We start from the raw sequence: 13,791 nt of genomic DNA on the forward strand, positions 1-13,791 counted from the left end.
AAGCCCAGCCATCCCAGTCTCTCTGCCAACCTGCTGACCACATGAGTGGCCACCTGCAGGCTGGCAGAAGAACAGCCCAGCTGAGCCCAACTCAGACTGAAGAACAGTTGGGGGTGGGTTTGTTTGTTTGTTTTGTTTTGTTTTGTTTTTTGACACGGAGTCTTGCACTGTCGCCCAGGCTGGAGTGCAGTGGCGAGATCTCAGCTCACTTAAAGCTCTGCCTCCTGGGTTCACACCATTCTCCTGCCTCAGCCTCCCAAGTAGCTGGGACTACAGGAGCCTGCCACCATGCCCTGCTAATTTTTTGTATTTTCGAAAGAGACGGGGTTTCACCGTGTTAACCAGGATGGTCTCGATCTCCTGACCTTGTGATCCGCCAGCCTCAGCCTCCCAAAGTGCTGGGATTACAGGCGTGAGCCACCGCGTCCAGCCGGGAGTGGGTTTTTTTTTTAAGCCACTAAAGTTTTAGGGTAAGTTTGTCAGCAACATTTGACAACCAAAAACACTGATCATTCATAGATGCTTTTTTTCTAAGTAGAAGACAATTACTCAAATGCAAAGAAAATACGGCAAACATTTTCCCACCACAGCCTTCTCAGTCAACAGCCAAACTGTCATCGGCTGGAAAAAAAAAAAAGCTACACCTCTTAATTCATAAATATCCATGATTCCTTTTCTATGACTCTTTAATGCCAATGCAAAGGTAGACCAGTCAGCTTCTGACAGTCTCAGGCGCTAGCTTAATTCTCATTTAGCCAAAAATAGAAGCCATCAAAATGAATTATCCACTATTGGATACGTGATGGTAAATGAGATTGTTCTCACTTTTCTAGGATGTTGTTACTTAAACTTCCCAAATCATTTCTTCTTATCATCCCCCACAATGAGGAAAAAAAAAATTAAAACTGGTTAAGGTTATAAAAAAAAAAAAGCCTATAACTAGAGTTTGAATCCCCATAATCTGCAAAATATAGCACACAATTTAACTGCTTCCTCAATTTAAAACAAAATTCTATAAAATATAATGTCTACATAGAAGAGATGATTTCTTCTTGTCTGAGGAAATGACTAATTGGGAAGCAGGTATTGTTGAGTTAAAATACAGTGATCTTTAAATGGTTTCAAATTTTGCTTATCAAAAGATAGTCAACCACAATGCAAGCCTTCCAAATCCAAATTTGGTCTTCACGTAAACTTTCTTGCGAAAGTTTGATCTTTTTAGGGAGAGAGTGAAAGTCCACATCTATTTTTGTGCTGAAGTTTTGGCAGATTTTCTCATCTGAAACTCTTCTGCTGTTGCGTCAGGCCCACGTTTTCATACACTCTAGCACTGTCTTCTCTCATTTCTGCACAGCATGGAGTTGGAGTACAAGGCGGGAGGGGGCTCTGATCTCCACTCGTCTGGTCCGCTAGAGAATACTTAATATTTGTATATTCATGCCCTTTCCTCTTGCTTTTCTGCTCTTCTTCAGTCCTGCGCTGTAGTGTTTCAGTATAATGCTGGACCGCCATATAGATAAATCGGTACTGTGCTTCTGTCTGGACCATCCCTGACCTCTGAGACTGCACCATCTGGATGGTTTTGAGAACGTCAGTGTCACAGTCAACACCTTTCTCTCTGTTGATGTCAATCAGAATATCAATCACAACATATGTCCCTGTCCGGCCAATTCCAGCACTGCAGTGCACCACGACTGGCCTTGCATGCATGATGCGTTCCTGCTTATGGTGCACCTCCTCCAGGAAGTCCAGCACACCCCTGGGGTCAATGGGCATTCCATGGTCCGGCCAGGTCCAAAAGTGGTATTGCCAGACCATTCTCTCCTTATTCACTTGTCCAACCTTTGAAAGTTTAAGTTCTCTTAGCATATAGTTGTGAGCGGCGCTTTCTCTGACATTCCTAACACGCATAATGCCATATTCTTTTAGAGCATACTCACCAGGCCAGTATTTGACACATTTACTCTTTCCGCTCTCCACTTGTTTCGTTGTCATGACAATCACTCGGGAGTTTTCTTGGAATACCATCCGCCAAAAGTCGTTCACCATGTTTTGCAGGCAGCCTTGTGTGGCAATGTAACTCTTTTTGGGCTTTGAATTGTTACACTTGATTTCAAATTCGGGCATGATGATATTTGCATTGATGTCATCTGAAACAGGCTCATTGGGATCACCATCGTGTAGGACAACCCTGGTGTGATCAAAGGGCAGGATGTTTTTATATCTATTTTTGTTTTTGTTTTCTTGCCTTTGACCCTCTTTTCGGCTGTAGAGAAGTTTGCACTCCTGTTGTTGTAGTGTCTCAAATTCTTCCCAAAAGCCTTGTTTGACTTTATTGTGGTCTCAGCTAATTTGCTTAGTTCTCAAACTCTGCTTTCTATTTCAGCAGCATTTATACGAGTCGTGTTAAGGGGCTACTTGAGTTGTAGTACTGTACTCCATGTTTCTGTCATAGGATTCTTCTTGTAATGTTCCACAAGATCTGTCAAAGAATCATACCGTTCTCCTCCACCAACATCGTATTTCACTTCCTGACAGCAAATCATAACATGGGCCACTTTAGACTTGCCATTATTGCTCTCCCCTTTGTCATCACTGGTGCGCACAGAGAGAACAAAATCTCCAAGGTGGCTCTGGCTCTCTCATACAAGAAAACTACCATGTTTTCCTTTTTCAGTTAATAATTTCTCTGCTTCTTTCCCAGAGAGGTGTCCCTGAAACCACCTTTCAGAGGTAGGATCTGCACAGTTCAGAGGATATTTAAGCTCAATAACATCTCCATTCATCTCTTTTAATTGCCCGTGATGTTCTAATGCATCACGGACCAACTCAGCCAAAGTGGAAAATTTCTCCCCTCCGTACAGATCATAGTAATCACCAGTGTTCTGAATCTTTTTTTTTTTTTTTTTTTTTGAGACAGAGTCTCGCTCTGTCACCCAGGCTGGAGTGCAGTGGCACGATCTCGGCTCACTGTAAGCTTTGCCTCCTGGATTCATGCAATTCTCCTGCCTTAGCCTCCTGAGTAGCTGGGACTACAGGTGCCTGCCACCACGCCCGGCTAATTTTTTAATATTTTTTAGTAGAGACGGGGTTTCACCATGTTAGCCAGGATGGTCTCAATCTCCTGACCTCGTGATCCGCCCTTCTCGGCCTCCCAAAGTGCTGGGATTACAGGTGTGAACCACCGTGACCGGCCCAGTGTTCTGAATCTTGATGTGGGTGACAGCTCCATTTCTTCTAACAGAAAGTGTGAAGTCTCCAGGGTTACTTTTACTAGGCCTTGCCAAAAAACTGCTATCAGCTCCTCATGTCAACAGTGGGTTTTCTGCCTCCACCCCAGTGATATTTGGGTGAAACCATCTCTGCAACGTCATGTTCCTCCCACATTCCAGCTCCGTGACGGACTCGCTCCTTGCTCAGGCTCCGCTGGGCTCGGTCACATTGGGCTGGCCCGAGGGAGGCCCGCTCGGGACCAGATGCGGGGTGGAGCCAGCCGACAGTGCACAGACCCCCCTCCAGGCCTGGGGATCCCGGAGACTGTGTGCAGCCGCCCCCCAGGCTGGCTCGCTCCTCCTCCCTGTAATTTTTTTTTCTCTGTCTTCTAATAAGGTTTTGCCAATTGGCAAGTTATTTAAACTCCTTCGGTCTTAGTTTTCTTACCTGTAAAACAGGAGTAATACCATTGTTAGGAGGATTAACTAAACACATAGTCATCCCTTGATAAATGTTAGCTATTACTATTCATTTAGGAAAATAGGACTGGCAATACTATATAAAATTAATGAGGATGGGGAGAACAGGATAAAGAGGGAAAGAAATCAAGACAGAAACTATTGAGGTAAACTAAGGAATGAGGTAATAAGATTTTGGATTCAAGGCCAAGGACGGTGGCTCACGCCTGTCATCTTAGCACTTTGGGAGGCTGAAGCGGTGCAGATCGCTTGAGCTCACGAGTTCAAGACCAGCCTGGGCAACAGGGCTTAAACCCCATCTCTACAAAAAAATAGCCAGGCATGGTGGTGCACGCCTGTAGTCCCAACTACTCAGGAGGCTGAGGTGGCAGGATAGCTTGAGTCCAAGAGGTGGAAGTTGTAGTGAGCCAAGATCACGCCACTGCACTCTAGCCTGGGCAGTAGAGCCATATGTTGTCTCAAAAAATATATAAATAAAATAAATTTTGGATTGAGGTAGTGTCAATGGAATGGAGAGAAAAGGGTGAAATTAATGCAGGATATTTTCAAGGTGTTTATTGTAGAAATGTAATGACATGGGATATAGGGAGTAAGCCAGTGGGAAAGAGAGAAGACTTAAATGTTTTAAATATGGGATACAGGAAAAAGTGTGATTGTTAATGGGAGGGCTTATGTGTAGAAATAGCTTCAGTTTTGGAGATGAACTTAATTGAAGTAGAACTATCTAGCAGGTGCTTTTAAATTCAACACTGGACCATAAGTGAGTGGTAAAAGCACATATTTCATAGTCATCTGTATAGGAAGAGGTTATCTTTGGCAGTGGATAAATATTTTGATGATGACATGAGCTTAAATAGAGGGGAATTGAAGTCAAGGATATAGGCATATTTATGTAAGAGGAGGAGGAAGAAAACTCAGTAAAATAGAGAAGGAGATGTTGGATCCCATTGGGCAAAGAAACAAGCAATTTTGGTATGATGAAAGTCCAGGAGAGAGTTCAACTATGAAACAGCGAAAGGGAGAAGAAGAATAGACTCAAAAGGATCAAATGTTTCAGAAAGTGTTTAATAACTGAGGGAAGTCTTTTGTGTTTGGCAATGAGAAGATAACTCAGAACCTTTGAGTATTCAGTAGCAAACCTTGACATTCAGTAGCAAAATGGGAGCAAAAATCTTACCGCAGGGAGTAAATGCACGGGAAAGATGGGCACCAGTCGCAGGTAATGTTTAAGGTTTGGGTAATCATCATTAGGATCTAAAAAGATTGAAACCGCCCAACTCTTCTGAAGTTGGGAACATTATCAGTGGGTAACCCCTACCACAATTTTCATTCAACTTGTACTGGAGGTTTTAGTCAGCACAATGAGATTAGAAAAACAAAAGTATACAAATTGGAAATAAATAAAGCTCATTATGTGTAATGACATAATTGCATACAAAGAAAACTGTAAAAGACTGATTCTTTTTCTGATTCCTCTGGTCATTTTGATTTTTTCCTCCTGTGTTCCTCTTCATTCCTAGAATTTTGTCCCTTGTCCTCTGTGCTTATCTAAGTCCTAATGTCCTAAACCCTTTTAAGGCCCAGCTAAGTACTAATTCTGTACTAGGCATCTTTTATTCCTTTTCACTTATATTCAATAAGTTAGTTTGAATGAGTATAGAGAATTACTTCAGCAATCAATAAATATTTTTGCCCCAAACATTCATGAGGAATTAAAGTTGAGGACTTACACTGCTGCATGCAAAGACTTATTGTAAAGCTGCAATGGTTAAGAGAGTAAGAACTGACAGTAGACCATGGACCAAAATAAGGGAACTCAGAATCATAGGCAACTTGATTTATGACACTGCAGAGCAGTGAGGGGCAGAATTTCATTAGGTGGTACTGGGACAAATGGACATTTATGTGGAGAAAAAATAGTTCTTGTCCTCTACCTTATACCACCTATAAACGTCAGTTCCATATGGGTTGTGGATCTAAATATAGAAATTAAAACAATAAAATTTCTGGAAGAAAGTAGAATATCTTTATGACCTTAGAGTAGGCAAAGATTTCAAATAATAAAAACCATTAACCATAAAGGACATAGGAAACCATTTGCTATGACCGATTTTTGCAGTAAGGTCTTTCTCACTAAGACTGAGATAAAAAGGAATGATTATTCACTTTGCCAGATTAGAGATGTGGAAAGCCTTGAAGGCGACTTCCGTTCCTCGTTTCCAGGGCACTCCAGAGAGGGGAGGAGTGTTACAGCAGCAGACAGCTGCAGCAGGAAGCATCGCATTGCTTCTCTGTGTTTGTCATAGCTACCTAAAATAATCTGCTTCTAACACTAAGGCTTGTCTTAAAAGCCAACTAGGGCAGTGTTCACCCTTGCTTGCTACCCTGGACCCTTGAGTGTAAGCTTGGGAGGAGGGCTTCCATAGGCTCCTGCTCTAGATAAATTTGGGCCCAGTGTACTTCTCCAGAGCACTGGCAGGATGAAGCCCCACCTCCACCTTCTGCAGTTTGTGGGATTTAGTAGGGTTCTCCTGGTGTCTCCTTGTTCTCCATCCTGATAGATCTTTTCCTTCCTTTACTGCAAAGTAAGAGCTGGTCTGTTCTTTCCTCTTATCTTACTCAGTTTTGCATATTCTAATTTAGGAGAAAGCCTTGAAGGTGAATTCCATTCCTAATCTCCAAGGCAGATATCATTTCCCCCCATTGTTTTGTTCTATGTGTCAGTTCAGTGTGAATTTGGAATTGGATTGGAGAGTTGTAAGTATTTTAACAAATGAAGTTTGATTGTCATCTTACCCTGGAAGTCTCCATGTTGATACTTCATTGGTTATAGTTTCTGATATTCTTGATAGAAAACATCTTGAAAGATAAAAGTAGGTTATTAATCTTACGTAAAGGTAATTTTTATGTTTCCTAGGACCATTTATGAAGTTGGAGTCAAAGTAGAAATTGGTCACCAAAAAATTACTGTCTAAATTATTTACTTTTAACAAACACAGGGGCTTATAAGGGAGTAGGTCTCTTAAATCCAAAAATCTCTGAAAGATAAATCCTCTATAGATAACCCTTTAGTTTAGAATTAGCTGTTTATACTGTCTAAATCTAGAGATCTCGTCACTAACTAGGTCTCTACTGAGTGTGGCCTTAGGGAGAAGGGACTACCTTTTGATTGTTGACACTGCTTTCCCTTCTACATCAGAAGTGCTAAATTAGTGAATGAGATGTATGTGATAAGCAGTTACAGAAGGCTGAGGGATCAGCAAGCAAGCCAGTTACCGTGCTGGAGGCTGAACTTGCCCTTAGAGTCAATCTTTGCAAACTCAGTGAGAAAGTATATGATCTATTTCCTATTTATTCTTTTCCTTAATCCCATTTTAAAAATTTAATATTCTCATAGAAGTCAAAAGAATGCCTCTTTTTAAATAAAATACTTTTATTTTCATAAGACTATGTAGCTTTTTACTTCAGTTTATGTCTGTTATCCTAAGTTTTTATTCATGAACTAAAATGTTTAAAGGTTTTACTCAAGTGAACATGAATACAGTGGATTAAATATAGTTCGACCTTCAACTGGGAAAATTGTGAATGAACTTTTCAAAGAGGCAAGGGAACATGGGGCTGTCCCTCTGAATGAAGCCACAAGAGCTTCAGGTGATGATAAATCTAAGGTCAGTGCTCAATTTTAAACTAAATACATTGTTTCTATATTTTACCTCCTTTTTCATTTTTCTATTATTTGCAAACATTGCTTTTCTAATTGTATATTTCTGTTTTAAATATTTGTTTCATTTTTATAAAATTATAATATTTCTGTTAATGATTGAAAGTTGAGACAATTTCTTACATTTCTGAACAACTTTTTGATTTACCTTTTAATTACAAAATAATTAGTAGAGTCACAGGCATTTGCAAAAAGAATACAGGAGGTTTCATGTACCTTTCACTTAGTTTCCCCCAATGGTTACATTTCACATGATTGTAGTATAATATGAAAGCCAGGAATTTGGCATTTCTCTCTATGTCCTTTTATCACGTGTGTAATCACCCAACTGAAGCTCTCCTTCATAGCCTACCCATTTGCACTCACACCCACCCTGTCTCTCCTGCCATCCCTAACCTCTAGCCAATACTAGTCGGGTTTTCATCTCTATAATTTTATCATGTTAAGAGTGTTACACCAGCCAGGTGTGGTGGCTCATGCGTGTAATCCTAGCACTTTGGGAGGCCGAAGGGGGCAGATCACAGTTCAAGACCAGCCTGGCCAACATGGTGAAACTCCAATGTTATACAAATGGAGTCATACAATATGTGACCTTTTGGAATAGCTTTTTTCACTTGGCATAATGCCCTTCAGATCTGTCAGAGTTATTGCTTGTATCACAACTTTGTTCCTTTTTAATTCCTGAGTAGCATTTTATGGTATAGATATACCACAGTTTAACCATTCATTTATTGAGGGATATTTTAGTTGCCAGCTTTTGACTATTACAAATAAAGCTGCTGTGAGCAATTGGGTACAGGTTTTTTTTTTACTTACGTATGGTTTTATTTCTCTGGGATAAATGCTCAGAAGTGCAATTTGTAGGTCATACATTAAGTGTATGTTTAGTTTAAGAAACAGCCAAACTATTTTCCAGAGTGGTTGTGCCATTTTATATTCCCACATATATGAGAGAGCAAGTTTCTCTGCATCCTTTTCAGCATTTGGTATTGTCACTATTTTTAATTTTAGCCATTTTGATGGGTGTGTAGTGATAACATAACATGGTTTTATTTCTCTAATAACTAATGATGTTAATTTGCATTTTCTTAATAGCTAGTGATGAACATCGTTTCATGTGCTTCCTTGCCATTATCTGTATTATTCTTTTCAAGGAAATATCTCTTCATTACTTTTCCCATTCTCTAATTGGATTATTTTGTTACTGTTGAGTTTTGAGAATTCTTTGTATATTTTAATAGGTATGGGTCCTGTGTCAGATACATGGTTTGTAAATATTTTCTCTCAGAATGTCATTCATATTTTTATCCTCTTAGCAGGATTTTTCACTAAGCAAAAGATAAAAACTTGGATAAAGTCCAGTTTATTCCTTTTTTTTCTTTTATGGATCATGCTTTTGCTGTATTGTCTAAGAACTTTTCACTTAACTGTAGGTCCCAAATATTTTCTCCCTTGTTATCTGGAAAAATGTTACAGCTTTACATTTAAAGCTATGATCTATTTGAATTTTTTATATAAGGTGTGAGGTTGAAACCAGAGTTTATTGTTTTGCTTATGGATGTCCAGTTGCTCCAGCATCACTTCTTAAAAGGCACTCCTTTCTCCATTGAATTGCTTTTGTACCTTTCTAAATTTCTTTTTTTTTTTTTTTTTTTTTTTTTTGAGACAGTGTCTCGCTCTGTTGCCCAGGCTGGAGTGCAGTGGCACGATCTGGGCTTACTGCAAGCTCCGCCTCCCGGGTTCACGCCATTCTCCTGCCTCAGCCTCCCGAGTAGCTGGGATTACAGGCATCTGCCACCACACCCAGCTAATTTTTTGTATTTTTAGTAGTAACGGGGTTTCACCATGTTAGCCAGGGTGGTCTCGATCTCCTGACCTCATGATCCGCCTGCCTCGGCCTCCCAAAGTGCTGGGATTACCAGCGTGAGCCACCTCTATACAGCTTTTATAATTGTTATCAACTGACACAATATTGATATACTAAAGACCAACAGTTACGTGTCTTTTGTGGTATCATTTCATACATTCTTATAAGTAGCATTTCTTAACCTGGAATTTCTCCATCAAAATCATTTGGGGAGGTTGTCTAACCTACCTGATGGCTTCAGGTATTACGGTTCAATAGATTTGGGATATGCCTAGAAACATGTCTTTTAAAAAAGCCTCTATGATAATTTTGACATCCATTGTTGAGAACCACTGCTCTAATGAAACTTAAATTTTGGTTTTCATTTCATTATTCATCAATGGTTTGAAATTATCTTTTAGTCAAGTCTTATGGTAATTTCGGTTCTTGAAGGCTCCCCAGTATGAGCCACTTTGGCTAATTAGAATTAATCTAGTTTTAAAATACATATCACATAATAACTTTTTGCTGAATAATCCTTTGTGAATTTTAACTCACTTGCTATGTATTTTAGTCATTTACAGGTGGAGGATACAGATTGGGTAGTTCTTTTTGTAAGCGGTCTGAATATATCTATGGAGAAAATCAGCTGCAAGATGTAGGTACAATAATCAAAATGAAAAAGTATAAATATTTGCTTCTAGTTACTAAAACTGTTGGTTTTAAAATTAAGAATTGATAATATAAATATATTTTTGTTACTTTTTAAAACATGGGTTAAAAGGACCAATGATGTGTGAGTTTTCAGTCTCGATCTTTATGTTTTGTATCACAATTATGCCTTGCACTTAGAGATATGTAACTATTTGTTGAAAGAATGTGTGATTCATTTTCCAAATGAATTTGCAGCCAGGCGTGGTGACATGCATCTGGAGTCCCAACTACTCCAGAGGCTGAGGTAGGAGGATCACTTGAGCCCAGAAGTTCAAGGCCAGCCCGGAAAACATAATCAGACCCTATCTCTTTTTTTAAAAAAAAAAAAGACGTTTAAAAAAATGAACTTGGGCCAGGCACAGTGGCTCACACCTATAATCCTAGCACTTTAGGAGACTGAGGTGGGCAGATTGCTTGAGCCCAGGAGTTCGAGACCACCCTGGGCAACATAGTAAGACCCTGGCTCTTTAAGATAAAAAAATCAATTAAAAAAAGAAAAATGAACAAATATATAGTTATTATTATAAATGGTATATTTTCATAAGCTAAAATGAGGTGAGGTGTAAATGTAGAACACCTAAAGTCATTCTTTGTTTCTGTTGCCTTTTGAAATTTTGGAGTTTTAATTTTATTTTAGACATTTATAGTTTCTTGGAAGGTCACTGGAAATTCTGTTCCCCTTAGCATGAATATTTAAGCTCTGTAGCAAAGAAGAGTATGGGTGCAGATGAAGGAAAATGAAGGAAGTGGGAATCACGGAGTACAGCTCTTCTCATTGCTTTCATTTTCTAGTGAACCATCCACCAATAATTGTACTTCAAGGCCAGGGTCCAGCTGCAGGACCTTTGGTATTTGCAGCCATTGTCAATTTGTTAAGCTGAATGCAAACTAGCCAAACAAACACATGTGGTTTCATTAATGTCTTTCACTATGAATAAAGAATAGTAGAAATAACTCCCTATTTTAAATTAAGTAAATACGTTTTATGATATCACATTTGGAACTTAAAATTATTTGGGAGAGATGTATTCTTACATATATGTGAATATATATATATATATATATTTTTTTTTCTATACCCAAAAGGTTCAGATTTTGCTTAAACTGTGGAGCAATGGTTTCAGTTTAGATGATGGAGAATTGAGACCTTACAATGAACCAACAAATGCTCAATTTCTGGAGTCTGTTAAGAGAGGGTAAGATGTATTATTTGTATTCTATTTGTTACGTAGAGTGGGACTTATTTTCTTAACAGACTACTCATTATTAGTGCACTACGGGTTTTCAAGAAGTAGTTCCTGGAATATATTAAATAAGTGGTTGCTGGGGGTGTAGGTATTCTTAAGTTTATAAAGGATATACTGCTATCTGTAAGTCACTGGTTCTTAATTTTGTGGGCCAGGGGCATTGGACATTGGCCCATTTTAAAATCTGATGAAACTATGATCCCAGCTCCAAGAAGAAACATCTTAATGTGATAATCAATGAGTTAATTAGTATGTAGCTGCCCACCCACTAAGCCACTGTCCTGCTTACTGTTGACAGGGTGACTCTCATTGCATGTATGCCTGAAATTCAGCAACTTATATTAGAAATCTTTTAATGTGGCATTACTGCTGGCAGAAGATTTCAAAAGGTTAGTTTGAAGTTGTAATTTGTGAAAGTAAACTCAGATATTCAGTGCTCTCACCCATCCAAAGAACATTGTAACTTACCAGCTCTTCTTGCTAAAGGATGAGGAATCAAGTGATTTTGCTATGATAATAAAAGCTTTTCTGTGTTATGATTAAACTAGCTGAAAGTGGAGTTATTTCTAAGTAGATATGCAACTAAAGACATAAAGTTGAGCATAAACTGGGGAATTAAGTTGTAGGAAAGGATCAGAGTTTTACTGTATATAACCAGAGTTATATATACAGGGTTATACTCCATAAAGGAATAGAAGGTGGAGCATTTCCAAATGTTGAAATATGTCCAGGATGAGTGGCTGACATGGAGTGGAGGTTAAATTAGTCTTTTAGAAGATTAATTAGCATGAATTTTGAATTTAAATTATGTACAGATACTGTCAGGATACCAAACAAAGGCAACAAATGCCATAAGAAGTATGCTGAAGGCATTGGGAAAGGTGGGAAGCTGTCCTAGGAGGCAGTATATGGGGGTGGCAAATACAGGATATAATGGTTTAAGTCAATGCTGTGGACTTGGAAACCTGCAGAATCCCTGGGAAGAGCTGTGAGCAACTAGGTGGGGGAAGTTTTGATTGGCTAAGTGAAGACCAACATAACTATAGAAATTGATACTAATTTCAAGATAGTGGAAACAAAGAACATATTGAGAATGAATGTACTATTATATAGATAAAAACTAATTTATTGTTAAATGAAAATAAACCATAAACTTTGTAGGCTAATGTTTAAACAAATGTGGTATATTAAAAGAATTTTAAAATTTGAGCCACACCATATCTGCAATAATGTACAAATTATGATCCATAAGGGTTTCAGAAAAGACTGTTTAAAGAAAATGAGTAATGTCAGGTAGTGGTTCTCAGCTATGTAAGACCCATTGTCTCCTTTTTATAAGAAATATTTTGTAAAACCATCTACACTATCCTCAAAGGAGAACTCATAGATAATATAATCTATGTACATGATTCTCCAAAAGAAATTAATATATGTTCTACCTTAAATATATTGAAGAAATAAAGTAATTTATTATAAAAATGATACATGTTTTAGTTTATAAATGCCCTGGTATGACCACACAGCACACATAAGAAGTAGTTAGTTTGTGCCTCTGTGCAGTCTAGCACTTCCCATGTAAATGTGACAGGTATAAAAACAGAAAAATTAAGTATATGAGGTTGTCAGCTTAATTACTACAAGTAACATTGCATTCAAGGACTTGGTAAAGGTCCAAACAAAACAAAGTACAGTCTTCCCTCACTTTACATGATCGTACATTCCTGGAGATTGCAAAGTATATTAATACAGTAGCCTAAAAAATGTGTTTTGCTTGTATATGAGACAGAGTTAGGTTTTAGGATCAGACAGTATTATCCACGTGACTCCCTGGAGGGCACATGATGATTCTTTGGAACCCAAGACGAGTCTTTATCACGTAAGACAAATCTCCTGTTGCAGTGCATCTGACATCCCCTACCTCGACACTGAATGACAGCAGTGCTCACAAATCACGCCATGATGTTTAGATGGTTTAGATGTTTTGTCCTCCTCAAATCTCATGTTGAAATGTGACCTCCACTGTTGGGGGTGGGCTTGTGGGAGGTGTTTGGATCATGGGGTTGATCCCTCACATATGACTTGGTGCCATTCCCATGGTAATGAATGAGTTCTTGTTCTGGCAGTTCAAGTGAGAGTTGATTGTTTAAAAGAGCCTGGAACCTCCCCTTCTCTCTTGCTTCCACTCTTGCTGTGTCATACACCAGGTCCCCCTTTGCCTTCTACCATGATTGTAAGTTCCCTGAGGCTTCACCAGAAGGAGAATCTGGTACCATGCTACTTGTACAGCCTGCAGAACCATGAGCCGAAATAAACCTTTTTGCTTTATAAATTACCCAGCCTCAAGTATTCCTTTATAGCAGTACAAACAGACTAATACAGAAAATTGGTACCAAGGAGTAGGGCATTGCTCTAAAGATACATGAAGATGTGGAAGCATCTTTGGAACTGGGTAATAGGCAGTGGTTGGAAGACTTTGGATGTCCTTGAAGAAGACAGGAAGACAAAGGAAAATTTGGTACTTCTTAGAGACTTCTCAAGTGGTTATGACCAAAGTACTGATAGAAATATGGA

General features: G+C 38.8%; 1 protein-coding gene and 1 pseudogene across 3 annotated transcripts in view; one reads left to right on the forward strand and one right to left on the reverse strand.

Moving 5' to 3' along the window:
- The window catches only part of UBXN2B (UBX domain protein 2B), a 40,075-nt gene that overhangs the window by 11,915 nt on the left and 14,369 nt on the right, over positions 1–13,791 (forward strand). Inside the window, exons 3-6 of one of the 3 annotated variants that reach the window (XM_054561643.2) lie at positions 7,210–7,360; positions 9,834–9,917; positions 11,060–11,169; positions 11,519–11,609. In XM_054561643.2, coding sequence (XP_054417618.1) covers positions 7,210–7,360; positions 9,834–9,917; positions 11,060–11,169; positions 11,519–11,576 — 403 coding nt within the window. In that variant the 3' untranslated portion in view covers positions 11,577–11,609. The remainder of the gene's footprint in view (positions 1–7,209; positions 7,361–9,833; positions 9,918–11,059; positions 11,170–11,518; positions 11,610–13,791) is intronic. The other 2 variants (XM_002819110.5, XM_054561642.2) reach the window with 2 other exon arrangements.
- On the reverse strand, positions 1,217–3,374 carry LOC100434668 (tyrosine-protein phosphatase non-receptor type 11-like; annotated as a pseudogene).

Source organism: Pongo abelii, chromosome 7, assembly GCF_028885655.2.
Source record: "Pongo abelii isolate AG06213 chromosome 7, NHGRI_mPonAbe1-v2.0_pri, whole genome shotgun sequence".
Lineage (NCBI taxonomy): Eukaryota > Metazoa > Chordata > Mammalia > Primates > Hominidae > Pongo > Pongo abelii.